The sequence below is a fragment of the Eretmochelys imbricata genome, chromosome 1 (assembly GCF_965152235.1).
Source record: "Eretmochelys imbricata isolate rEreImb1 chromosome 1, rEreImb1.hap1, whole genome shotgun sequence".
Taxonomy (NCBI): domain Eukaryota; kingdom Metazoa; phylum Chordata; order Testudines; family Cheloniidae; genus Eretmochelys; species Eretmochelys imbricata.
This window is the reverse complement of record NC_135572.1, coordinates 113,136,751-113,164,666: the sequence shown is the minus strand read 5'-3', so window position 1 is coordinate 113,164,666 and position 27,916 is coordinate 113,136,751. Positions and strand designations below refer to the sequence as shown.

Genomic DNA, 27,916 nt, shown 5'->3' with positions numbered 1-27,916 from the left:
CTTTGCTCTCTAGACCAGTGGTCCCACAGGCCGCTTGTGGCCCAATCAGCACACAGCTGCGGCCCATGTGACATCCTTAGGGCCATACAGGTAGCATATATATTGTGTGAATGGGTCCACATAACACAGAGAGAGCTGCGTATGTGGCCCACAATGGTAAATAGGTTGAGAGCTGTAGACAAATCAGGATGCCTACTATTCTTCACTTTAGGGTTTCTCCTGCTATCTCTTTTTTTAAGGCGAAGGGCAGCATTATCTTTGTGTGTTTCATTCCAAACTGGAGTGAAAGCGTGCAGACATCCAGTCAGGTAAAGTTCATGTTTCTGCACCCTTGTACTCCTGCTCAAAATGGATAAAATCTGAACAGCAGTCACAGAAGGTTAGGTAAATAACATATCGAATGGATGGGAGACACAATGAACTGTGTGACTGAAACTGCTACAATTGCCTCAGCACTCTGATACCTAAAGCAACATGAGTAGAACAAAGAATCAATCTACAGTGCTTCATGAAAGAGTGTAAGGAAGACCACACTACTGTCCTGCAGAGCTTTCTGGTGGCAACTTCAGCTTTCTCTTCTGGCGAGATGGCTGTTTCTCAAGAGGAGTACATATTTGCACTGGGATATTGGAAATCTTGTAAAGGAGGAAGGATAAATTTGTTGCTTAAGGCACTGAGGTAGAACTCAGGAGATCTGGTTTCAGTACCCAACTCTGACAGACTTATGTGACCTTGGGCAAGTCATTCAATCTCTCTCTACCTCAGTTTCCAATCTATAAAATGGGGATAATACATCATTTCTCCAACTCTTTTTCTCATCATCTCAGATTTTAAGCTCTTTGGAGCAAGAACTAGCTCTTCCTATTTTTGTGTACAGCACCTACCACAGTGGGACCGTGGTGTTGGCTGGAGTCTCCAGGCACTTACTGCAATACAAATAATATTCTCAAAGCTCCCTGAACTAATTTTTTAATCCATCAAGGTGGTTTTGGACATATACAACTCCATTTATGGAACCTCTAATAGAAGGCATTTCAACTTAAAAGACTCATTAGTGTAAAATCTTAATTGCTGTACACTCTGCCACTTCTCAAATGTCAGGATTTAGGGCAGAAAGTAGGGAAATCTCTTGATTTGAATAAAAAAGAAGAAATTATGAAACTGAAATTTAAACTTTTTGAAACTTCTTTAAGCTTTGGAGCCTTCTTTTAGAAATTGGAGAAAAACCCATGCTCCTCTGATGGAGAGACTCTCTTGTGTGGTAGTAAGGAGGTGGTCCTTCCCTTTCTAATCTGATCTTGCTGATTCTTCATCTGAAGAAAGGAATTCTTCCTAATAAGGACTACAGTCTTGAGGGTCCTGGAAAGGAGAGTTATCCTGGTCAGACTAACTGTGGCAAAGCTAAGACAAGGGCTGGAGAGTAGAAGAGGGAGGAGCTGGATTCACTAAATAAATAGGCAGTAATTTTCTTGGGAATAGGATTTGTTCATAGAAATGCAGCTGTTACTTTATGGGCTTGATCCAAAGTCTATTGAAGTCAATTTAAAGCAGGGGTGGGCAAACTTTTTGGCTCAAGGGCCACATCTGGGTATGGAAATTGTATGGCGGGCCATGAATGCTCACGAAATTGGGGTTGGGGTGCAGGAGGGGGTGACCCTTTCATCTGCCAGTGCCAAAAATGTACTGCATTGTTGCTCTAAAATTTATCTACTGCATAAGTATTTATCCTCCTGGGGTTTGTTTTTGTTCACAGATGTCTTATAAATAGGAAGAAAATATCTGACTTGTTTTGTTTTTGCTGGCTCAAAACTTCATCTCTGCTACACAATGTGTAAGTTACACTTCTACCTTTGATGCCGGAGAATTCACTGTCACAACAGGCCAAGGTAGAAATATAAATATTTCAAATTTGAATTAAAAAAAAAAAAAGACACCTAGTCAAAGCTCTAGAACCTTGATAATTAATATTACAGTAAATAAAAGCCCCATCAAATATTAACTATTCAGAAGGAACTCTGACAGCATACTACCTAAAAACCCCTACCCTCTCAGCGTTCTGGGGTGCACGCACTTAGCCCTCTCCAAAACCCCAAATCAAAAATATGTCAAATCTATCCCATCAGACAGGAAACAGACAGTCAAGTTCACAACCTCTGTAAGCAATATTTGAACTATATTTTAGTGTCCAAAGTTTCCTAACAAAAATGTGATTTTCATTGTTGGCCTGAAATATACCCATCGGTTTCACTGGATGGAAGAGGACACCCCTTATTTCTCTCTCAATAAGTGAATGGGGCAGTAGGGACTAAGAGTCCAGATGAAGTGAGACCTGCACATATGGAGACCCCTGACATGGGAACGACAGAGGACTGAGTGTCATTGGTGGCATGAGCAAAGGCCTGGAAGAAGTTGGGACCAGATACTGAGCAAAGGGGAGCTTGTGGAGCCAGATGAGCTGGAGTGGTAACACTGAGGCATGAGAAAGCACTGACTAAAAGGAGAGGTAAAGGCTGGAATAGTGGTGGGAGTGTGTGTGCACTGACAGCAGTGAGAAGAAGCTGAGGCTGTCAAGCCATGAGCAAGAGAAGGCTGTATTTGGGACCTAGGCATGGTCCAGAGAGAAGTCTCTATGTAGAACAACCCTCCCCAGGAGGCACCTAATCCCACAGGGTATAAATGCCTAGGTTGTCAAGGTTCTAGAGCTTTGACTAGGTGTTTTTGTTTGTTTGTTTGTTTGTTTGTTTTTTTTTAATTCAAATTTGAAATATTTATATTTCTACCTTGGCCTGTTGTGACGGTGAATTCTCCGGCATCAAAGGTAGAAGTGTAACTTACACATTGTGTAGCAGAGATGAAGTCTTGAGCCAGCAAAAACAAAACAAGTCAGATGTTTTCTTCCTATTTATAAGACATCTGTGAACAAAAACAAACCCAGAAGATAAACACTTATGCAGTAGATAAATTTTAGAGCAACAATGCAGTATATTTTTGGCACTGGCGGATGAAAGGGTCATAATGATAAACACATTTGTGGGTTTTCATGTTTCATTATTACGTCTGCATTTTCCTGACGCTAACTTGCTAAGTCATTCAGGATCTTCTTAGCTAAATTGATGATAAAGCTGTGAACAGCTGTGCCTTGGATGTATCTTGGATGCCAGGTGGAATGCAACATGTAATAAAGACAGAAATGCAAGGCTTGATTGGTCTGAAACATGAAATGTTTCTATTTTTACATATATGTAATGTGTGTGTAAATGCAAACAGTTTACTATGAAAATAAGCTGGTTATGTCAAACTGTCCTTGGACATTGTGTATCCCTGCTTTGGCTTGAGGGATGTTACCCTGGTATAACCTATTGTTTTTAAAGCATGTTGAGATACTTTGAGTAGGAAAGGTACTACTGCAAATGAAACTGATTCTGTTCTCATTAGGGTTTATTTTTTGTGTGAGAGAAACCAGAATAGCTTTTCTTCCCTTTAAAATAAAATAAGCTTTTTTCTCTCCTACTTCAATCACACATACACTCCTCAAGGAATTTGGGTGAGAGTGGTAAAGCAAAGACGACAAATCAGGATGTATGTAATATAGGAAACAATTGTCATCCAACTCTTCAAAAAGGAAAAGGATTTGGGGGGTTACACTTGGAAAAACCATTGAGACTAGTGCATCTCAGCAGTAATAAGCAAACCAGATATGTCTGGGCACAGTGGCAGAAAGAGAGCAGTATCACTGTCTTAATACCTGTGTAAGGAAATTGTAAATACCCATTCTCCTTTGAGTGTCCTCTGCATATTCCCACTCATGGGATGCTCCAACTGGTGGAGCCTGAAAGGTAGAATTCTAGCTAGCAGTAGCTGTTGGAGCACTCATGCCCCCCCTCCCTGCAATGAAAGTGAAGAGTTCCAAGGTGAGGATATAAAAGGGGCATGGTGCTCCAGCTGCCTCAGTTCCTTCTAACTGGAACCAGGTGAACAGTTTGTGTGGAGCTTGTGGGTGCGTGATTAGATTTAGATCTTAGTTGGTAAGTATTTAAATGTTGTTAGTTACTGTTTTAGTGATTAGTAATATAGTTAGTTACTTGGATGGAACTAAAGAAGAAACCCTTTTCCAAAAGACGTTTCTTGTCCAGTGCATTCCCTGCGTTGGATATGCATGCTAGATGCCTGGCATGATTAGGGAAAGGACCCTTGCCTTCCAAGTGTTCAATAAGCTCTACTTTTACAACAAGAGCAAAGACAGACAGAATAGGCTTCAAGCAATTCTGTTACAAGGACCAGTCGTCAAAACCATCTGGAACCAGGAAAGGATATGGTTCCAGAAGAGCCCACAGATCTGCACTGGCACTGGATGAGTCTGTCACTCAACCACTAATGCTGAAAAACCCAGAGTTAAAGATCAGAAAAAGAAACCCTTTGAAGGTGTCAGCCTTCTATGTTTCGTGCCAGTCCTTTTAATAAAGACTTGACTGGCCAGACACGTATGAGTTTTCAGTCCTCAGTGGTGTTCACCTCTTGTAGAAGAGCCAATCTGCAGGAGAAAGCCCTTCTAAACAATATATGTTTGAGGAGCTGAGAAGTGATATCTACCTTCATGGAAAGGTGAGGAGACATTCTTTCTTAGATATGACACACTCAGATCCAGATGAGCCGATTCCAAAATTTAGGCTTGAGAAACTGGTGAAATGAGGGAGTACTGAGGCACCAGAGGCTGGTAATAGTGTGGCACCACAGCAGGTAGTTGCACAGGTACACAGATTGGCTCCATCCTCTGTTCGGGCAGAGATCAAGTCTGCTACATTGATGGAACAAGAAGAGCTTGTATGACAGCAGGCTCAGGTATGTTTTTCTCCAGCAAGGAGAGAGCATATAGAGGAATTCAGAATTTCTCCTCTCCTGCCACCACGTAAAACGTCTTTGAATTCTCTGGGGAGGAATTTTTCTCCAATTTCCTTTGTTCAGCAAGGGTATTACTGTCTCCAGTTCTGTCTGAACCAAGAATTACCTTTTGCAGAACCGTTTTGCGATCCATATTCTTCCTCTGATTAGAGGTATTATGAACAAAGATACCCTTATACCTCAGATCTGTTTGGGAAAAGATTTATTTTTATATATATAAAAAATTATTATATATTATTTATTTTTATATATATATAAAAATTTATTATTATTATATAAAAGATTTATATATAGATTTTTATATATATATAAAAATAAATCTGATCCAAATATGGGTTTCTGGCCTGACTGGCAAATAACACCTTGGGTTTGATGGCTACACTGTTTTTTTTCTGGCACCTTACTTTCTTATTCCCTATGTATGGGAATAGGTTTTCTCTGATTCAGTTCAGACAGGATGTACAATTACTGGATACAAAAGAACCTAGAAGTCCTGCTAAATCTCCTACAGCAGGGTGGGAATTTTTATTAGAAGAGGAAGAATTAATGGAGTTCAGGGAGTCAGATCCAGACTCTGGAGGAATGACATCCCCAGAATGTAGGGGACAAGTTAGCCTTGTCATCTTGAGAAGATGTGATGCCATTCCATGAGTTAGTGGAGTCTATGGCGAATACATTGGATATTCCCTAATTTTCAATTGAGGAATCACACCATCCCATTTTTGATATACTGGGAGCAGCTACTAGACCAGTGGTCCCCAAAATTTTCAGGGTCACACACCCCCTTACCTCTGTCTGTGCCCATGCCCACCCCCACCCCCCTGGAACTGGAGCTGCGGCGGCTGGGGCGTTGGGGGCTGCAGACTGGGTAAGGGGGCCAAGGCTGGGGCTGGAAACCAGAGCCACATCCAGGAGCTGAGGCTGGGTGTGGGGCCAGGCCCTGGTGAGGAAGCAGAGACTGGGGATGGGGCTGGGCACAGTGCCACGGTCAGGGGCTGAGGCTGGGGGCAGGGCCAGAGCAGAGTTGGGTGTGGAGTGGAGCTGGCCGTTGCTCCCTCTCCGCCCCCTGTTGGGGCTGGTCTAGGCCCCGCCAGGCCCCCCTTGAATGTTCCTCTGCACCTGTATAGGGAGGCTCACCCCAGTTAGGGGACATCTCAACTAGACCAAAGTTACACTTTCCTTATTGGAAGGGCTGTGCCCACCAGCAAAGACAATCTGGAACAATCCTCCATCTTCCACCTTTATCAAAGAAGGCTGACAAGTTGTCCCAATTACCTTAGGACAGTTTGGCCATGTTCCACACCTACCTGACTCCCAATTCATTGGGTGTAGAAGTGGCTTTGCGGAGCTCTAACAGTGCTCAACTACAGTCCACCCCATCTGATGAAGGGAAAAGACTAGATGTCACTGGCAGGAAAAGTTCTTCTACCACTGTAGCCATGCATATTTCAAATTATGAGTCTGTCATGGCAAGATACCAGTACCCTCTGTGGGGGAAAATGTTGTTCATCATACTTTACATGAGGAGTTTAAGAGATTAGCAAATGCTCTACTCACGGAAGGCTAGAATGTTGCTAAATACAAATGGAGAGCAGTATTTGACTTTTCAGATGCTTTGACTAGAGCAGTAGCTTCAGCTATCATTTTGAGAAGGCATGCATGGCTCAAATCAGTAGGCCTGCCTCATGAGATGAAAATGAGGATTGAAGACCTTCCTTTTGAAACGTCCTATTTAGTGTACAGATAGATGAAATGCTAGAAAAGATGAAAAATGTGATATCTACAACTAGATCTGTGGGCTTCTTTACAATGAATAAGAGATCATATCTAGCTTCTAATTTTAGATATCAAAGACAATATATGTCTTCTATGTCGATTCTTCACTGATAACAGAGGAGGAATTATTATCCTCAGCCTCAGTCTCATGCCTCTCAACATTAACAGCAGAGGAAGAAGTCTTGTAAGCCTCATAATAAGGGGAAGAATGCCACAACTTCATCATCTGTGATTCCTACAAGGCCTCATATGTAACATAAGGCTTTAGAGTTACAATCCAGCCCAGTTGGACATTGTTTACCCTCAGTTTGGGAATCACTTGTGCGAATTTTACCACAAATGGGAATTAATAACATCAGCTAGGTGGATCCTGGAAGTTATTGCATGCAGGTATACTATTCAGTTCAAGATGTTCCTGTGCCGGCATCCTTCGGGGTGCAGCCTAGGCCTGTGAGACCACTGTGCCCCCTTATATGTCCAGCCTAGGCTGTCTCTCACAATGCTCTGCTAGTGATAAGCAGCAAACCCCTCCAGGTGCTGTTATCACTTAGCACAACAGCATGTGGAGCCCCACACCCAGCTAGATTGCACGAATGCTCCCAGAGCCACTCATGAATCACACAGAGAAAGACACCAGCCGAATCCCCCCAGCTCACAGCACTGTACCTCAAGAATATACTGTCTTGCACTGCTCAAGACCTTTCTTGAGCAATGCAAGTTTATTAATTGGTTCACCGCTTCATCAATGGAAAGTGGATATACACAAGCCTTTGTAAACCTGAGCAGATTTGCCCAACAGTTCAGGAAAATTTACTGGTAAAGATAAACACTAAAGCAAGTTTATTGATTACAAAAGATAGTTTTTTAAGTGATTATAAGTGATAAGCAAAATGTCAGAGTGGTTACCAAAAGAAAAGAAAATATAAACACATAGTCTAAACCTTAACCATTATCACCCTAGACAGTATTTAGATCAAGCAGTGTTTTCACCCCCACTGGATCTTACAGTCCTTAATATACAGGTTTGTCTCATAAACCTGGGCCAGTTTCCTCTGTTGGAGTCTTCTGAGCATTCTTGTTGCTTGCAGTCTGGGTGGGGGTGGGAGGAAGGAGAAAAGGAAAAGCATGGGGCCACTCTGTTCTGTTTTATACTCTGAGGGCATGGCTACGCTTGCAGATGTAGAGCGCTTTGAGTTAAACCAGCCTTCGGAGAGCGCCATAGGGAACGCCCTGCAGTCTGTCCACACTGACAGCTTCGAGCCCACTGGCGTGGCCACATTTGCGGCACCCGCAGCGGCATTGGGAGGGGTGCATTATGGGCAGCTATCCCAGCATGCAAGTGACTGCAACATGCTTTTCAAATGGGAGTGGGGTGGAGTGGAGTGGAGTGACAGGGAGTGTGTTGTGTATGTGGGGGGGAGAGTGGGTTTTTGAGGGGCTGAAAGCATGTCTGCATGCTGTCTTGTAAATTCAGACAGCAGCAGACCCCCTCCCGCCGCCTCTCTCTTACACATACACACACACACGCACCCCCCACCACCACCCCATTCCACAGCAATGGTTGATTTGTCCCGGAGCAAATAAGCAGCCAGCTGTCATAAACGGAGCTTTCAAAGGGCATTTCCGCATTCCTGCAGCGAGTTCAGAACAATGAGAAGAGTGGCCGCTTGACTGAAGGGGATTATGGGACGTTTCCGGAGGCTGATCAGAGCACAGTAATGCAACACCTCGTCACACTGACACCGAGGAGTTTCAGCCAAGGCGCAACAAGCATTAATCTTCTCGCCAAGGTGAACTACCAGGAGCTCTCTAGGCGTGGAGTCAGAGAGCTCTACATGCCTTGCCAGTGTGGACAGGTAGTGAGCTAGGCCTCTAACTCGCAAGTGTAGCCAAATCCTTAGTTTATATGCTTGGAGAATACAAGTCCAAGCATGTCTGATGGGCATTGCTGAGTCACCAGGGAAGGTTGAGCAATTCCTCTAGTGTGGCCTTGCACACGTGAGTCATTGAATTGTAATTCCTTTGCAGGACAGTGGCTGTTGATGGTTGTTTGACATCCACCCGGGCATTGGTTATTTCCTTTGCCCTTGTCTCAGGGGATCGAATATCTGGGTGATTCCCCAAATCACAGCATATTTTAGTGACAACCATACAACACATTCTGATAACTTCATATGTATTAATGATATACATATTTAGATGGAACAATGTGTTCCAACAGATCATAATCTTTCCCGTGATACCTCACATGGTATGCTTTATATGAAGTATCACAGTTATATATAGATGAGGAATATGGGGGCTACAGGGCCCTCCCCCGAGGTATGGAGTGTGTCAGTTCCCTACCCCTCCAACAACTGACTTCTGTTATCCTTGGTCAAGGATCATGCTCACCTTGATTTGGTAAGAGCAGAGATCTAATCTCTAGTGGAGTTAGGTGCAGTAGAAGTGGTATTACCAGATCAGAGAGGAAGAGATTGTTTACTTGTGTTTTCCTAATTTCAAAAAAGGCAGGGGGCCTTTGCCCTACTTTGGATTTAAGAAAATTAAACACCTATATAAAGAAATTTTGTTTCAACATGTTATCTCTACCTTCTATAATCCTTTCTGTTTCCCTTCAGGATTGGTTTGCAGCTATGGATTTAAAAGACCTATATTTCCATACGACCGTAAGACCTTCTAATCAGAAATACCTGTTTTTTATAGTGGGAGAGGACCATTTTCAGAACAAGGTCCTCCTTTTTGGGTTGTCTACAGCACCCAGAGTATTTACAAAATGCCTAAGTGTAGTAGAAGCGTTCCTAAGCAGGCGGGGGATGTTTGTGTATCTGTACCTGGACGATTGGTTAATAAAAGTGTTATCCAAGGAAGACACCCTACTGCATGTAAAACAAATGTTTTCCTCTTTGCCAGTCTGGGATTATAAATAAATTGGGAAAAATCCATTTTAATCCCATCCTGAAGGAAACTCTTTATTGGGGGAATACTAGATTCAACTATGGCAAAAGCTTTCCTTCCAGAGGAGAAATTTATAAAAGTAAAAATGTCTATAAATCTCCTTTATCAATCCCCACAACAACCACTACCTTTTTTTCAGTGGTTGCTGCGTCTATTGGTGTCAACCGTGCCAATGATGCCATCTGTTCATCTTCAGATGAGGGAGCTTCAGAACTGATGACCAGTAAATTACAGACTAGGGACATGTAATGCAAACTAGTAACTCCACCCCAGCTTTTAGCACCACTAACATAGTGAGCAAATGTTCAGAGTGTAATGAAATTATGCCTTTCAGTTCCCGTCCTCCATTGGAAATACTTGTCTCTGATGCATCCACACTGGGCTGGGGGCCACATTTGAACAGCAGGCTGTTAATCAGAGCCTCATGGGTCACCAAATGAAAAGTATCTTCACATCAGTGGGTTAGATCTGAGAGCAACAAGATTGATCTAAAGTCATTTCTACCTCAGGTCAAACACAAGGTAGTTCAGGTGGTAACGGACAATATGATGGCATTATATTATCTGAACAAGCAAGAAGGGGTGGGGAGACTTATTCCCTACTGTTATGTATGGAGTCAAAGAAACTTTGGAACTGGTATATAGAGTATCATCATCCAATAGCAATCCATGAAGCAGGGAAGCAAAACACTCTCGCAGATTATCTAAGCAGGTCAACATGTCAGATGCACGAGTGGTCTTTGAAGGACTAAATAGTAAAACATCCTTTCAGTTTTGGGGAGAGATTCCCACAATAGACCTCTTTGCATCCAGCAGCAACAGGAAGTGTCAGAAATTTTGCTCAAGCGCAGGTGGAGACAGGGAATCAATACTGGATGTCTTTCTAATACATTGGGGTCAGGGCTTAATGTATGCTTCCCCCTTATTTTCCCTCATGCAGAAAGTGATAAACAAGGTCAGATGGGCAAGGATAAGGTAATTTTAATAATACTAGTGTGTCCCAGATGACAATGGTATCTAGACTTAATTCACTAGTCAGGAGGGCTAATGGAGCCTCTGGCACTGGAGTTGTCACAACACCACAGAATGGTTTATCACCCTGATCTTCAGTCTCTTCATCTTAAAGAGTAGGGAGTAGGACTCTGGGAATGTCAGAAAACAGTTGTTTATTAGAAGTGCAAAATGTATGGTTGCATTCCAGGAAATAGCCCACACAGAAGTGTTATAGTTTTAGATTTTTATTATGGATTTCCATGTATGATATGTATCCATATACAGCACCAGTTAGTTATGTTGTACAATATTTATTATACCTTAAAAAAAGCAGGTCTTTCACTATCTTCAGTAAAGGTTAATCTCCCAGCCATATTAGCGTATCACGTACCTGTGGGGAGGAAATAAATTTTTACTAATGATGTAGTTAAAAGGTTCTTAAAGGGCCTAAATAATTTATACCCTCCAATAAGGCGCTCTATGCCATTTTGGGATTTAAACTTAGTGCTTTCATATTTGATGAGACCTCTCTTTGAGCATTTAGGAAGCTATAATTTATTTTATTTGTCTGTTAAGACAGTGTTTTTAATACCCTTCACCTCTGCAATGCTTATAAGGCTTATAAGCGAACTACATGCATTATTCACTGATCTGCCCTTTATTGGTTTTCATACATGCCCAAAGTTTTTACCAACAGTGGTGTCCGATTTTCATATAAAGCAGTCTATAATTTTACTGTTTTTCCCCCCAAACCATATACATGTGGTGGAGAGGCTATGTTACATACTCTAGATGATCTAGCCCTTTATTTAGATAGGACTAAACAATTCAGACAGCACCAAAATTTATTGCTTATGAAAGAGAGAATGAGGGAAAAGCTATTTCTATATAAATGATTTCAAGATAGGTTAGATTATGTGTTAAAGTATCTTATGAATTGAAAGGGTTGTCCCTTCCTCAGGGAGTTAGAACACTTTCTACTAGATCGAAGGCATCCTCTATGGCTTTTTCTAGACACTTTTCCTCTAATAAAAATATGTAGAGCTGTTCTGTTCACACTTCCACTAAATTCTACTGCTTAGAATCTAGCTCTGATGCAAGATTTGGCAAAGCAGTCCTGCAGTCTCTATTTAATTAGGACTTTGTGGTCCCACCATCCTGGGTCAGATACTGCTTTACTAATCTATCTCCTGTGTGGGAATATACAGTGGACGCTTGAAAGAGAACGGAAGGTTACTTATCTGTAACTAGAAAAGGAGTACTTGTGGCACCTTAGAGACTAACCAATTTATTTGAGCATAAGCTTTCGTGAGCTACAGCATTGGATGAAGTGAGCTGTAGCTCACGAAAGCTTATGCTCAAATAAATTGGTTAGTCTCTAAGGTGCCACAAGTACTCCTTTTCTTTTTGCGAATACAGACTAACACGGCTGCTACTCTGAAACCTGTCATTACCTGTAACTGAGGCTCTTAGAGACAGACTCCGCAAATTCACACTTCACGCCTACCTCTCCCTGCTACTTCAGACTCCTACTTACTAAAAGGGCTTGGGGTCGTAGGGGAAGGAACTGAAAATCCTCGCTCTGGGACACTCAGTGTTCACTGAAGGGACAGGCGACTGAGGCGTCTGAGCACTCCAATGGCTAGAATTCTACCATTTAGGCTGTACCAATCAGAGCATCCCATGAGTGTGAATATGCAAAGTCCATCTCAAAGAATCTCAGTTACAGATAAGTAACCTTCATTTAATTCACAGTTAGTTTTGAGTATGTTGGGTATTCCCTTTCACTTTGGTGGAAATATTAAATGAGAGAAAATAACGAATGCAAAAAAGGCAGTTAATGGCAGTACATTGTAGCAGAAAACTTCTTCCTTAACCTAGCCAAATCCTGAAAAGAATGACTGAAGAAAAACAGCTCCACTTTAAGCCCCCAGCTGCTATTCTCATGGGCGTGTAATGAGTAGCTCAGGATGCAGACCCATGACCTTGAGTGTACAGATCAGTTAAAAACAGGAAACATGCCACCTCATCAGATCATTTAGCACAACACTAAGAGAATAGTTAATCCTGTATACCCTTTTTGTGACCGATACACAATTATTTATCCTCTGCTTCAATCAAAAGTGTAGGGAAAATGATGACAAGATTCTATTTATTCTGAAAACTTATACCCCTGACACTAACGTGAGGACACTTACTTGAAGCAAGTTTTTTTTGTTGTTTTTTGTTTTTGTTTTGCTAAGTGTTTGCACATATACATGCTGTAACCTGGAAATAATAAAATCTTGTGTGTAATGAAGTGTTTTTTGAGGTGGGGAGATGACTTCACTGTGGGCCAAATCCTGGCCCTCTCCTACATGAGAAAGGAGCTCTTACTCCCAAATAGAACGTCTCTGTGCTGTCTGATTGACTTGTGGGTTAGGCTGGTGAAGTAGGGGGCAAGGAGGTGGTGCTTAGATGTTGTGTTCAGGCTCACTAAGCTGTTACCTGGAGGGGCAAGGTACTCGTGCAGATAGACCTAACGTGGTTCTGTGAGGATCCTTCCTCTCTGCTGTGCAGTCCTGACATTGATTGCTGCTACTTTGGGCCTTCGTGGCCTCTGCAAAGCTGCCTTCGGTGGGCGTGAAACACCATTTGTGACTCAGAGAATTCTGGCAGGTTGCGTCCTTCCCTCCACCCCACTCCCCACTGCTTAGTCTGGTGGAGGAGCTGTGGCAAAGTGAAGCCAATTAAAGGCAAATTTGTTTTTTTAACTCTAATTTTGGTGTATCCTAATATGCATCCTCTGCTTTGGGCAGGCCCCATAACCCCTGAAGAGTTCTGTCCAATCCAGTGGAATGGAGGCGGAGTTTCTTTCTCCTTTATCTATGCTGACATGTTTACTGAACAGCTGTGCTTTTCTCAGATGAATACTTTCAAAGCTGAGGAGATGCAAATCTTTAGAATTGTTACAGTTTGGTACTGAGGAAACACACAAAGCCCTCCTTTCGAAGTCCTCATTGTGATGTTTGCTCTTGACTTGAAGGAAGACAAAAAAAGAATCCTATACTAAACCAAACATATTATTAGGAAGCAGTGGGAAGTTTTATCTAGAGCAATAAATCCGTACTAGGAGAAATCAAGATTATAGGAGGAGAGAACTAATTCTGCCTTTTATCATGCACTGGACAGAAGTAGCTTATGGGAAGTAGGAAGCTGTGACTGTCATCCACTAGACCCATAAGGGAGTAATAAAATAGTGAACAAATATAAATAAAAATAAAAACCATACAAATAAAGAAAATCAATAACTGAGTTACACAAAAACAGTCTTTAAGAAATCAGCTCACAAATTAGAATTAGCCTGAGATATAAATTGCTGTACAGTCTATTCAATTACATATACACTTAGAAATTTATACTTACGAGAAGGAAAACAGGTATAGTTTGGATTATATACAAAATATATTAATACACAAAAATTTTTGTGAAACAGAGTTTACATAACTGACACAACCACAAGAACAAGGAAATGAAAATTTATGCTACCTAACAATACCTACGCTCTACTTCTCCACTCTCAGGCTCACAACTTACCCATTCCCACAGCCTTAACGCTGTCCCTTCAACTTCTCATATTTCGCATGCCTTTTTACCAAAGTACCCAACACTAATAGTTGTTCGTGTTTGGGACAGCAGTTTCTTGTATTTGGCAAAGGAAGTGCTGAAAGTCTGGAACCCCTAGTGAGGGAAAAGATAAGATTGTGGTGTGTGGTCTGAGGTGTGTTGTATTAATTTAAATGGAATAAATGGGCCCAAAGGAGTCAAAGATGTTAACATTAACAACCTTTCCTGTTTTAAACAAGGCACAGGGTTCCACGTACAGAGACCTCAGCTTGCTTAGAAGATGGCAAACACCATTACAAAACCTTTTAAGCTTTTATTAAAGATACAGAAAAAGAAAGGAAAACAATTAAAGCGTTTGAACTGTAAAATATGAAGTAAAACTTTCATGTTAACAATATCCCTTTAGCTGTAGAGAACGTTTAGAAGGAAATAAACCCTGCTTGACTGGCTCTTAGATGATATTAAAGATGGTAATAAATGTACTTTTGAGGGTGGGGGAGAGAAAAAGTTAGTTAGGATGGGCTGGAGCTGTTGCTGAAGTCTGTTCCTGTTTCCTAAAAGACCAAACAAGACAAATACACACAAGAGGGGAGAGAAAAGAATAACGAAGACAGAAAATGTAGCTTCTGTGTTTGTTGCTAACTGTCCCTTTCAACCTCACTTCTGGAAAAACATAAGCACAGTGTTTGAATTGCATTTGTTTGCGCTGCAAAGTAGCACTGTTCAGTTTACTGATCAAAACAGTTGTACCTCCATATTAATCCACTTGGTGCTGGATGAATGAATCCATGGTCCAAAAATATTTATACTGTAGTTACAAACTATAGCCCTGATCCTGCAATCGGATCTGTGCAGGCTTGCCCTTCTGGAGCTCAAAAGAAGTTGTCCAAACTCTGCACAGATCCAGCTGGAGAATTAGGGCCTGTATAATGTGTCAGCATATGTGCTGTTAATATTCTGATGTAAACTAAATTGCCTGAGAGCTTTCTATGGGAAAGTTCCATGAAATGAAGGTGACTATGAATGGAATTGGCTGATGAAAGCATGCCAGGGACATTACTTGTGAGGTAATTGTTACATGCAGAGTCTGGCTAGAGAATTTGTGCACTGGATTAGAAGAGTATCATAAGCGAAAGTGAACAAACAATTTCAAATGAAAATCCAAAGACATTTTTGGGAGGTCACCTGTGGATTTACTGGTTTCAGAGTAACAGCCGTGTTAGTCTGTATTCGCAAAAAGAAAAGGAGTATTTGTGGCACCTTAGAGACTAACCAATTTATTTGAGCATAAGCTGTCGTGAGCTACAGCTCACCCGATGAAGTGAGCTGTAGCTCACGAAAGCTTATGCTCAAATAAATTGGTTAGTCTCTAAGGTGCCACAAGTACTCCTTTTCTTTTTGTGGATTTACTGTATTCACATGCTCATTAGAGAAGCCAGTTTGCCAAGGTGCTGCCTGTTGGACCATAACAATTGAAGCCTAGAAAATACATATCCATAATTCCTGTACAAATACACTCTCAATAATGTAACTTCACCAGCTATGTATTCCCCATAAATAATTCAAATATCTGCTATCTTACACTGTAGGTTTGCGTGATTTCATGATTGGCGTCCTGAGAAGTGAGAGTCATTAACACTGCACATCCAATAAAAATACTGTAATGAACTTGGTGGCTCATTATTTGGCACTGTGTTAATCCCCAATATAACATCCAGCCAGTAGAGGGGTCTAAGACAGGGGTTCTCAGACTGGGGGGTTGGGACCCCTCAGGGGGTCACAAGATTATTACATGGGAGGTTGCGAGCTGTCAGCCTCCACCCCCAAACCCTGCTTTACCTCCAGCGTTTTAGAATAGTGTTAAATACAAAAAAAAGTGTTTTTAATTTAGAAGGGGGGTTGCACTCATAGGTTTGCTGTGTGAAAGAGGTCACCAATACAAAAGTTTGATAAACACTGATCTAAGGACAGGAAGGGGAAGTGTTGAGCTGAGGTCAGAGGAGTTCACGAATGAGTCAGAGGCTGCACAGAATTAGTTAGGAGCAGAAAGCCAGAGGCAGGAATCTGGGGGAGCCTGGCTGTGGAGAGAGGGCAAGGCATCAGGGGCAGCACATGACTCCTCTGTTTGGGGAGATGGATGGCACCCAGACCATGGCCCCGCCCCCACTCAGCCTCCTCCCCTGAAGCCCTGCCCATGCTCCACCCCCGTCCCTGCTGTTCGCACCTCTTCACCCCCTCCTCTGCCCACCAGCTGGCAGGCTGCTCACCACTCGTGTGCCTCTTCACCCCATCCTGTGAGGCCCCATGTAGGAGGAGTTGGGAAAGGAAGAGGCAGAGCCTCAGGAGAAGAGCGGTAACGGGGCCTGGCAGTGAATCGCAGGCAGGGCCCCAGCTGGGACGCCCTCCCTTTCAGTGGTGGCATGCTCCAAGGGCGGCATGTTGGCTATCTGGGGAGGCATCGCCTCCCCTGGCCTCTTATACCCGCCACCTATGCAAGGCACTTTAGGCATTGGGGCTAAAAGGGTGGGAGCTGGCACAGGAAGCAGCTTGTTGGTGACAAGAGGGCCAGTGGTAGCTGTAACTCATAGCTACTTGGGAGAAGCTAGAAAACAAGGGAACACTGTGTGGAAGGGTCTGAACGCAACCGAGAAAAGGGCTGAATGCTGGTCAGGGGATACTTCAACACATGAATTATAAAACTTACTTAAATGCTCATTCAAGTTTTCTTGTAAGAAATCAAGCTAGAGTGTGCCAACAAGGTAAGTGATTTGAGTTTATTAGTTTGTTTATTCCCTGCTTTGGAAATATTATCTATAGATACTTGGGCTTTAGTTTGTATGCAATAGGAATATCACTGACCCTTTGCCACGCATGGTAGATTTAGAGGCCTTGCAGGTAGGTTTCCCATTGGAAGATAAATCAGCGACAGGGCATTTTTCTAAGTGTATTTTTTTTTATTTACAAACTGTACACAAGTCCTGATTCCTTGAATGAACTGCACACAGGCAACTCCCTTTTGCAGAAACTTCAGGTACAACACCACTGCCCTTTTACCAAAAGGCAGCTGTCTTGCATCTGTTTCTCTCAACTTAAAACACTTTGTTCGCTGTGCCTTCATCAGTCAGTCCTTGGGAAACCATCTAGCCTAAAGCTGCTCTCTGAGAATCACACGGTCTTCTGGGACGGGCCATCAATCCTCCTTTTGTACAACTGCTCTGTAAACACAAAAAAATAAACTTCCTCCAAAAAGGTTTTACTGCCCGTCAGAGAGTACTTGACACAACTCCCTTTATGACCATCTGGATGAAGTGAAAGTTTCAGCCGTAAACCCAGATTTTTAAAGGTGTTTTGGCATTGCTGCACTCAGTGTTTCAATGCCTAACAGGATTTAAGCATGTGCAGCAATCCCTAAAACCTTTAAAAATCTGGACCTTAGTGCTCATACGTCAATTCATAACACACCTGGAATTAGAGCCTGTTATTTTAGTTAGGTCACATACGCTTTAGTGGGAGTTAAAATGTAAGGGTAGCGCTAGCATGTATTTTCCTTGATCTAAATTTAGAAGTAGTGTGTACCTGTACATGCGAATAATGATTCTTGTCCTCAAGTGGATGGCGCACTATTAGTAGAATGCTAGGTCTCTGCAAACTTTAAGCCTCCAAACTTCTTGTGAGTAAGGTAGTTGTATCTTAACCAATTTTTAGGTTGTAAAATGACAGAGTCTATGTGTAAAGTTCAGAGTCACACAGCCAGCTAGTGCAGAATTGGAATTAAAATCCAGGGGTCATAACTTGGTGTCCCCTGCTTCAACAGTGCTTTCTATTAAAATATAAAGTAAAATGCATATATTATAGCCATGTCCACTCGTCTAGTTATGAGTCCAAACCTACTACAATGCCTGGAACTTTCCATTGGGATTATTGAGGAGTTCTGCCTTTAAAATTAAAATGGCAGGACAATGCCAGTAGGTTTTCAAGGTTCTGACAGATGTTTATTGTAGCATCATGGTATTTTACTGTAAACCCAGTCATAAACAGATTGATGCTGTACAATACTTCAACTTGTTAAATGAGTATGCTGTAAGGAATTTCAAAGTTTTTCATGATGCAAAGTAGAAAAAGTTTCTTGCCATAAAGAAAAGTAATGCATTGTCTTGCTAGTTTTTCATAGCCCTATAGCTCTGATTGTGGGGAATAGTCATTAGATCACTGGTTTGAAAAAACGGTTTACATTGAAGTCCTATTGAAATAAATCTGTGTGTAAAAATAATACGTTTAAACAATGCTTCTTGATTTATTCCATTTCCAGGAAAAGTAGCTATACAGAAGGAAGATCTCCAGAAATACCATAACAGAGACACCTGGTTTCAGCTACAGCATGTTGATGCTGATTCAGAAGTACAGGTGAGATTTCTCCCTTGTCAAGGTATTTTATAATGCCACCATTGCAATTTCTAGAGCCATCTAATTACAGAAAATAAGCTGGCACAGATATGGAAGTGTCATTAATGACTTCAGTTGAGGTTACATTGATATTTGTAATTAAAGCATGTGTGTGTGGATTTTTTTTTTTTTTGAACTGGTGATATAAGGTGAAATTTTGGTCCATTGAAGTCAATTTCACCCATATAGTTTAGTATTGATTTAATTGATTTCAACCTAGACTTTTGTAATTTACCATATGATTAAAACTACATAAACTATAGGGATAGTGTAAAATAGGATGGCTAGCTACAAAATACTAAAGATCCTGAAGGTCTTGCAGATAACTGTTCAGTCTTAAAGGGACATTGTCAACTTGAAAATCAGGGTTACAAGTGCCACCTAAAATGATTATTATTATTACACAAAAAAACTGTGTGAAAAGAACATTATTAAGCTTGCAAATTCAAACTCTCAAAAGTTAGGAAGTACCAGAATTAAGACTGCCTGTGCTGGGTCTTAGAAATGTGGCAACCTTAATAATAGGTGGTGCTGTCAGCCTGGCCTTTAATAAATGGAAAGTTATCAAGAAAAAAAAAATGTCTGTTTTCAGCTTACTTTGTGCATTTGACAGCTTTCCACATGTTGTCAGTTACACTGATTTCCTATTTAGGCATATCTCCGTTGCCTGGGAAAACTCTTAAGGTCAACAAGGAGCAGAAAATACATTATAAAATGTATTGAGAAGTTTGTGTGGGGAGGGGGAAAGCATGCTATTTAGAGAGTGCTCTATCAGAAGCTGGAATCTTACAAAATTTTAAAAAAGAAACAAAAATCAAGTTATCCCTCTAACTTCTTTGATATCCAGGCAGCTGTAGATTTCAGGCACACCTTTCTAATGGCTCCTTTTTGTGTCTACTAGACCTCTTTTGAACCAGATTCCATTTTTAAAATAACAAATATTGTCCTTTAATAAGAATTTAATATTGTAGGTTACCTTTGAACAATGAATATGAGCATAGGAGACAGACACTGCGGTCTGAGTACACTGCAGTGTTTTCCTATGCATGGAATGGGGAAATGCTACTCAGACACCACAGTGTGGTATAGCTTTTAGCATATATTGGCTTTTTGATCTCCATGTGCGTGTATGCGTGCACACTGTGTACAGGAAAATGAATGTGTATACTGTGTATACTCTGTAGCCATGTGTTTTAAGTGTATGTACTTTGCAGTGAAGCATACTTATACTATACTTTAAAATATATGTAGTTTTGCTTATTCCAAAAAAACAAAGTTGGGTAACCTACAGTTATGAGCATGATGTGAAGGCATTGTTGTAATTGCTGTTCCAGTTCAGTCTGTAACATTCTCTGGTAAAATATTGATCCTTTATGTGTCTACATCACAGAAAGGCTTTTAAGGGCATTGAAATCCTTTGTTTACTCTTGCTTCTTTCTTCTTCTTCTCACCTAGAAGGCTCTTGTTGCAGTAGTTTTAAAACAATAGATTGTATTAGTGTTTATTTCCTGCAGGATATGAAAACTTTCCTTTATCATTTATCAGATGAAGTGAGCCAATATTTGCATAGTATTCAGCCATGTTGATTTTGCTGTAATATTGACAGCAGTTTGCCTGTGGGAGCTATATTAGACCAAGGAGACTCTCTAAGAGAACACTGATAATTTGTTACTGAAGTTGTGAGCTAATAAAGCAAAGGGTTGTGAAATATTCTAGTTTGAGGATAGTGAGAGCATAATATTAGCTGGAAAGCATGAACTGTTTGTGATTTTTTTTGTACTGCTTATCACTTCCTCTGTTTGTATCTTATAAAAAAAAGTGTTAAAAGCTGTTTCTGGCTTCTGTGATAAGCAGTTATTACAACTAGCAGAAATATGATGAGCATTTGGACAATTTTACCCTGTTGCTTAAACGTCTCGTGTAAGGTTTGTTAGAATATATTACAAGAGATTTTTATGTTCCCCACTACAATGGTGGGCAGATTTGGAAATACTCTGTGAGGACGGCTATGTAAGGAGAAGGTAGTCCAACAAAAGGAGTAAAATAAAGGCTGATTTGTACTTGTGGTAGGTGTCTAAGCTTTATCTCTTTTTGGAAAATTAATTTTATCTGTTTGTTAGGGGAGAAGATGAAGTACGGAATATGTTTAGCAAAACTGGTGAAAAATATGTGTAAAATGTTTAATCAATTCATTTTCCTTTGTTTCTCTCTCTCCTCAAAACTGTTGTAGAAATTGGCGGACAATTATTCACACTGAAGCATGCAAAAAAGCCCGTGTAGTGTGCAAACAAGAAGTCCCTTTAGTGTGTGAACTAGCACTTAAATATTCTGGCGTTGGTCCCCAGAGCCATAACATCTAGTGGATTAAGCACAGGGCTGGGTGTCAAGAACTCCTGAGTCCTAGTCCCACCTCTGTCAGTCAGTGGCCTTAACATGTCTTTCCAGTTTTATATAGCAAAGTTAGTGGATGCTTCTTAAGAGTTTAGTCTACATGACTTGCCTAGGGAGCCCTGTTACCTAATAGATTAGGTTTAAAACTTGTGGAAATAATTACCTAATAAATTCATGGTGGAGCTGGGTCCTAACTTCTGTTTCTAAAGTGGTTCTCTGTAAGTTCAGAGTACGAAAGCGAACCAATGGAAACAAACTCCAGAGTTGTCTTTGTCCCTGGCAATGGACATCTAATCATGCTAGTACTGCATCTTCTAATCCAGATGATTATGAGGACCTGTTGAGTGATCTGGCGGGGTGAGCAGAATTGCACTGAGATAACTTAGCTCACTTCTCTCAGACCCGTGATGGTAGGCAGTTGCTCTTCCTTGAGAGAGCTCAATTACGGAGTCCTTCAGGACCCAATCTTCTCTTTTCCTATTAAACATCTATTCCTAATCCTTACCTTTAGGGGGAATATGTGAACTCCAGTGTGGGAAATATCTAGCTTCACATCTAGTGTAGACAATGTGATAATCCCCATATCTCCGTGCCTGAGAGGAGCAACAGGATGAAGAAAAGTTATGTGAACATAGGCAAGACTGTATTAAAGTTAGTAAGAAGGAAACATTCTGAAGAATTTTCCAAAGCTATACCAATGCCCTCAATTGAGGGTTGCTGAATTCCATTTGTCATGGTGACACGCAGTTGTGGGGTTCTGCTGGGCTCTTTGTTGTGCCTGAATAGCCAGATAATGAGTGTGGCAGGGAGGCCATGCTGCTTCCTGGTGAATCTGTATTTTGTGATGGTGCTCCATGCATTCATTGTCTCCAGAGGCTTTTGCAGTTCACTGAGTTGGGATTGAAGGTTATGTCCACCAAGAAGCAATAGCTGATGCAAAATACAGCAGTCCGATTAGCATATCACTGCTGCTCTGCTTCATGCACTGGTTCTGTCTTCTGGATGAAAAAGCTGGGCCATCATTCTCTGAAAAACTGTTTCTCCGCAACCTGTTACGATAGCTGGGGATTGTGGAGCTGGCAATGCATAGGGTGTAGCATGCATGAGCCAGACATCTAGCATGTCTTTCACAGTGGAATTGCTTCCTTCCAAAAATCACAGCGGGCGCAACAGAATTTTCCTAAGGAGGGGCCCATGTTACCTACCAGGTATCAGAGGTCTCTACAGAAGGTGTATGGGGTTAAAAGTCTATCTTAGTACATGTTACACAGAATGTTAAAGGTGTCAGGGTGTGAGTGGAAGGATGTCGATCACATTCTCTACTGAGAGAGGCTGACTGCGATGCGCTGCTAGTAGTGCTAATCCAGTGAGCCGATTTTCTTCCACTGTTTCTGAAATAGCTCCAGTTACCTCAGCTGCGTTTTATCATTGAACAGAAGCACGTCCCAAATTGGAGCTGGCATTGTGCTATTCTGTATTATTCTTTGTCCGTGTCTTCACAATATTGCACATGTGACAGCTTGTCCAATGACCGTCTCTCAAGGAAGCTGCTATTCTGTGTAAAACAATGTTTTTGAAATTTGCATGTGCATATAATTTCTGCTTCGCATGATGGTCCCTATGTGGATTCCAAAAGTGGGTACGCAAGCGCGCCATGCACCGGAGCCAGAACTGTTCATAGTAATGTCTGTTGACCCACATGTGCATTATGCATCAACCGTGTGGTGTGTCCAAGGCTTTAAGAGGCTGTGTGGGTCAACACCACTCCAGTTCCTTCTTGCCACCGTGTGGCCAGAGTTGGAACCTCGGTTCCTCGGTGCTCTTAGCTTGCTGAGAGAACTGTTCTTCACTCATTGTCTGTACATAGTTTTTTCTCTAGTTGTTTATAGTTGTCCGTTAGTTCTTAGTTAGATAGGTTGTCTTTGTCGGACTTCTCCCCTTGCAGGGATTCCTTCCCCAGCCCGAGGACTATGCCCAGGCAAGCTGGCTTCAAATACTATCCCTTATGCCCATGCTCCTTCTCTGTGAGTGACGAGCACCAATGTTGTCTCTACTGCTTGGGTAAAGCCCATATTGCCTCCCGCTGCTCCATCTGCCGCTCCTTTCCAGCTTGAACTAGTGAAGCCAGGGAACTTTGCCTCCGCAAGTTCCTTATGGAGGAGGCAATGTGCCCACGTGCACAACGGGATCCGGAGCCCGTGGATCCAACGGCCCGATGCTCCGCACCAGTGGTGCGCACCTATCTTGGTCCTTCCCAGCCGGCACTGACAGCACCACCACAACTGACCAAGACCCATTGTGCTCATAAGACGCACAACCATGGGCATAAAGGTGGCTCCCCAACTAAGACTGCCTCTAGAGGCAGCATTGCCTCCCTGAGCTGTGTTTGGTCGCATTAGAAGTCGCACGTTGAGCCGCATGCTCCAGCATCGAAGAAATCCCACTCAGACCATAAGTCGAAACACCGTGCTCCATCAGTCCTGCCATCAGCTGCAGTGACTGGTCCACCACCATCCACTCTGGCTCCATCCACTCCTCTGGGACTGTCTGAACTTGCACATCCGGTCCTGCATACACTGGGACACCAGTCCCCTCTCACGCCGACAGCTGAACTATTGTTACCGTATGATGGCTCCCCTCCACGCTCCGGGCCTCCGCTCGCTCCCGGACTGCCATCTCCCACGGATGAACCGCTTCTCCTTCAGCCTCCTCTTCCGCTCTGCCTCTCTCTGCCAGTCCCTTACATGGAGGAACCTCTTTTGCTCCTGGACTGTCCACCTTCAGTCACCCCACACCGCCAGCTCCGGCTGTCCCAACAGCTCTGCCCTCCGGGACCCCTTTTCTGCTTTTGAGTGGTCCTCCAAACTAGATTCTACCTTCTTGCACACATGGTCGTATAGTCCTGAACCATGGCGCCATCCATTTCTACACCCTGTCAATCAACCATCTCCTTCGCTGTGTGGCTACGGCCCTCAACCTGACTGTGGAGGACATACAGGACCCCCAGAAACAGTTCCTGGACAAATTGCTACCCCCCGGACGTTTCTGCAGCACCCTGCCTGTTCATGAGGCCATTTTACAACCAGCCCAGACAGTCTGGCACACCCTGACTTCTTGTGCTCCTACTCCCAAGTGGACAGAACATCATTATTTCATCGTCTCCAAAGCGACTCACTTTCTTTTTACTCACCGCTGCCTAACTCTCTTGTAGGCCACATGACGATTGAACACACCAGACAGCAGCATTTTAAATCTACTCCCCCCAATCGTGCCACCAAGAAGTTAGACCTCCTGGACCACAAGGCCTACTCTTCTCCAGGCCTCCAATTCTGAATTGCAAACTACCAGGCTATCCTTGCCACGTGTGACTTTCTCTTGTACTCGAGGTTCGCAGACTTCAAAGCCTTCCTCCTTCTGGAGAAGCAGCAGGACTTCCACCAGTTTCTGGATGAAGGCAAGTTGGTTGCCCAGGTGACTCTCCAGGTGGCGGTTGATGCTGCTGATACTGTGTCCTGCTCTCTGGCATCAGGAGTTGTCCTCTGCTGTGATTCCTGGCTACAGTCTAGCAGATTTCTGAAGGCGGTTCAGACTACGCTTGAGAACTTCCTCTTCCATAACAACAAACTGTGTAGAAACAAGACTGATGAGTCCCCATGTTCCCTTATTTACTCTCATGCCATCCTCCGATCATTAGGTATATAGCCCCAGCCCCAACCTGCAGGCAACAGAGGTCATCCTTCAGATCCTGCGCTTGTGCCACCTATCAGCCATATCCTCAGCGTCCCCCAGAACCTTCTTAGTATCACCAGTCTGCTGCCTCTGCCGCTTCTGCCATCCCACAACCATCCTCTAAACAGTCCTTTTGACTGCTTCCCCGAGACTCGTGAACCCTCCTCCCAACCTGATTGTTTTCAGATGTCCTCTCGCCCTTTTCGCACATGTGATTACCTCAGATCACTGGTTGCTGGACATTGTTCATCAGGGCTACCTCACAGAATTCCTCTCCTTCTCGCCCTGTCATCCTCCTGTGGAGCTTTCAGGAGATCCCTCCCAATACCATCTTCTGCAAGAGGAAGCGTGTGCCCTCCTCCACAAGGGTGCCATAGAATCTGTTCCACTGCACTACCACGGCCATGGTTTCTACTCCCCTTACTTCCTTGTACCGAAGAAGGGAGGTGGTGTCCGTCCCATTTTGGATCTTCAGTTGCTGAACTAATACATCCACAGATTCTGCTTCCGGATGGTCACACTCCCCATCAGCATCCAGTCACTTCCCCCTGGGGTCTGGTTCGCTGCTCTTGATATGAAGGATTTCCATGTGGACATCCACCCTGCTCATGGAAAATTCCTCAGCTTCATGATGGGCTCATCCCACTACCAATTCTGGGTCCTCTCTTTTGGGATTGCCACTGTCCCCTGTGTCTTTACGAAGGTTTTCACTGTTGTGGCAGCCCACATGCATCACCTGGGTCGCTCTGTGTTTCCCTACCTGGACAACTGGATCCTTGTGTCACCTTCCTGAGCTCACCTCCTCACCACCATGTGGACCCTGTGCACCCTCCTTGACACCTTGGGGATCTGTATCCAGGAAGAAAAATCAGTCCTAACCCCTACCCGCATGCTTGCTTTCGTAGAGGCTCACCTGGACTCTGTCGCAGCCCAAGCCTTTCTTCCCTCAGACCCTTTTGCTGCTCTCACCACTCTTGTTGCGTGGCTTCATCATCGTCCTTGCACCTAAGTCCGTCAGTGCCTCTCCTTCCTTAGCCATATGGTGGCCTGCACTTCCGTCATGCCATATGCCTGCCTCTATATGTGTTGCCTTTAACTGTGGCTCCACTCTGTCTACGATCCTCAGTCAGACAGCCTCGGCAAACCAATCTTGATCCCTTCCAATGCCATCACCTCTCACCTGGTTGTGCAACCAGTCAGCGGTCTTAGCCAGTGTCCCTTTCACATACACCCCTATCCCATACCACCACTTCACTCATTGGCTGGGGCGCTCATCTGGACGGTCACACAGCTCATGGCCTCTTGTCGCTTAGGGAGGCATGGATGCATATCAGCATCCTAGAACTCTGCGCTGTCTGTCTTGCCAAGACCTCCTATTCTGCCTCCACTCGCAGCATGTTCAGTTACTGTCTGACAACATGACTGTGGTTGTCTATATCAACAAGCAGCGTGGAGCCAGATTCTCCTCCCTATGCAAGGAGACTTGGTGCCTCCGGGATAGGATCACTGTGCATGCCTTTCACCTCCCAGGCACCAGCAACTCCCTGGTGGACATGCTCGGCTGTTCTTCCCATGTCAGCCAAGAGTGGGAACTCCATGACCCCACTCTCTGCTATCTCTTCTGGGGAACACCACACTGGGACCTCTTTTCGACCCTGGATAACTACAGACTTCCTCTCTTTTGCTCCAGGGGCGCTCTCAGCCGGGCCCTTTTCTTCCCACGGATCAGCGACCTCTGTTATGCCTTTCCGTCTGTCCCGTTGCTTCCCCAAGTTCTGCATAAGGTCTGCTGTGACCAGCCAGTGCTCATTCTAATTGTCCTCTCCTGGTCTCTCTAGTATTGGTACACAGATCTCCTTCACCTCTCTGCTCACCCACCAATCCTTCTTCTGGGCCTCCCAGATCTCCTCAAGTAAGCACACAGCTGCCTGCGTCACCCCAGCCCAGGCCCTCTCTATCTCACGCCTTAGTATTTGGATGGAGTTCACGCATAGATGACTCCTGCTGTGCCCCAGTCCATGACATCCTTATGTGTAGCAGACGCCCATCCTCTCAGGCCTGTTTTCAGGCCAAGTGGCATTGTTTCACTATGTGGGCATGCCATGAACATCACTCCATCAACTCCACTTCTATTCCTGTTCTCCTAGACTTCCTCCTCCACCTCTGCCAGTCAGGCCTCGCCCACTCCTTCGTCCATGTGCACCTGATGACTATGAGTGTCTTTCTTTCCCCTGTAGATGGCTTCTGTGTCTTCACGCACCTGACCACCTCCCACATCCTTCGTGGCCTTCTCAACACTTTCCCCATCGTGCATAAACCTACCCCCTCCTGGGACTGCAACCTTGTTCTCTCTCCCCTCACTAAGCCACCCTTTGAACACCTGGCAATCTGCTCCCTCGCCCACCTCTCCATGAAATTGATCTTTCTTGTGGCAATTACCTCAGCACAGTGAGTTAGAGAGCTCGCAGCCGCGATGGTGGATTCACCATCTTCCTCAAAGACAAGGTCTCCCTCCACCTCTATCCCACATTCCTCCCCAAGGTGGCCTCCCTGTTTCACCTCAGCCAGTGCATGCACCTCCTGATCTTTTACGCTAAACTGTACACCTCTCCCGGTGAGCATGCATTCCTTGCTCTCTATGTTTGCCGGGCTTTGGCTTTTTATCTCCAACGCACCTGCACCTTCCAAACATCTCCTCTTCATCGCCATCGCGGAGTGCTGCCAGGGTCATGCCCTCTCTTCACAGTGACTCTCCAAGTGTATCACCCATTGCATCATGGACTGCTATACTGTCTCCTGAGTCACCTTCCCTCCCAGAGTCACGGCCCACTCTACCCGGGCATATGCTGCAATATTTGCCTTCCTGGCAGATGTTCCCTGGAATAACATTTGTAAGGCAGCCCCTTGGGCTTCTGTTCACACCTTTTCCACCCAATAGGCCATCACCCCTGCCTTGACGTCAGATGCTGCTGTCAGTCAGGCCGTCCTTCAGACTGTGTCTTCTGGTGAGACCTCACGCCCACCTCCATTCTGACCACTGCTTGCGACTCTCCCACGTTTGGAATCCACATAGTGACCATCACTCCAAGAAGAGAAGGTTACTTACCGTAATTGGAGGTTCT

At 43.6% G+C, this 27,916-nt stretch overlaps 1 protein-coding gene across 2 annotated transcripts in view; it reads left to right on the top strand.

The window, feature by feature from the left end:
• RASA3 (RAS p21 protein activator 3) overlaps nucleotides 1-27,916 on the top strand; it is a 263,439-nt gene that overhangs the window by 153,701 nt on the left and 81,822 nt on the right. For both annotated transcript variants that reach the window (XM_077814025.1, XM_077814021.1), the window contains exon 4: nucleotides 18,541-18,635. In XM_077814025.1, coding sequence (XP_077670151.1) covers nucleotides 18,541-18,635 — 95 coding nt within the window. The remainder of the gene's footprint in view (nucleotides 1-18,540; nucleotides 18,636-27,916) is intronic.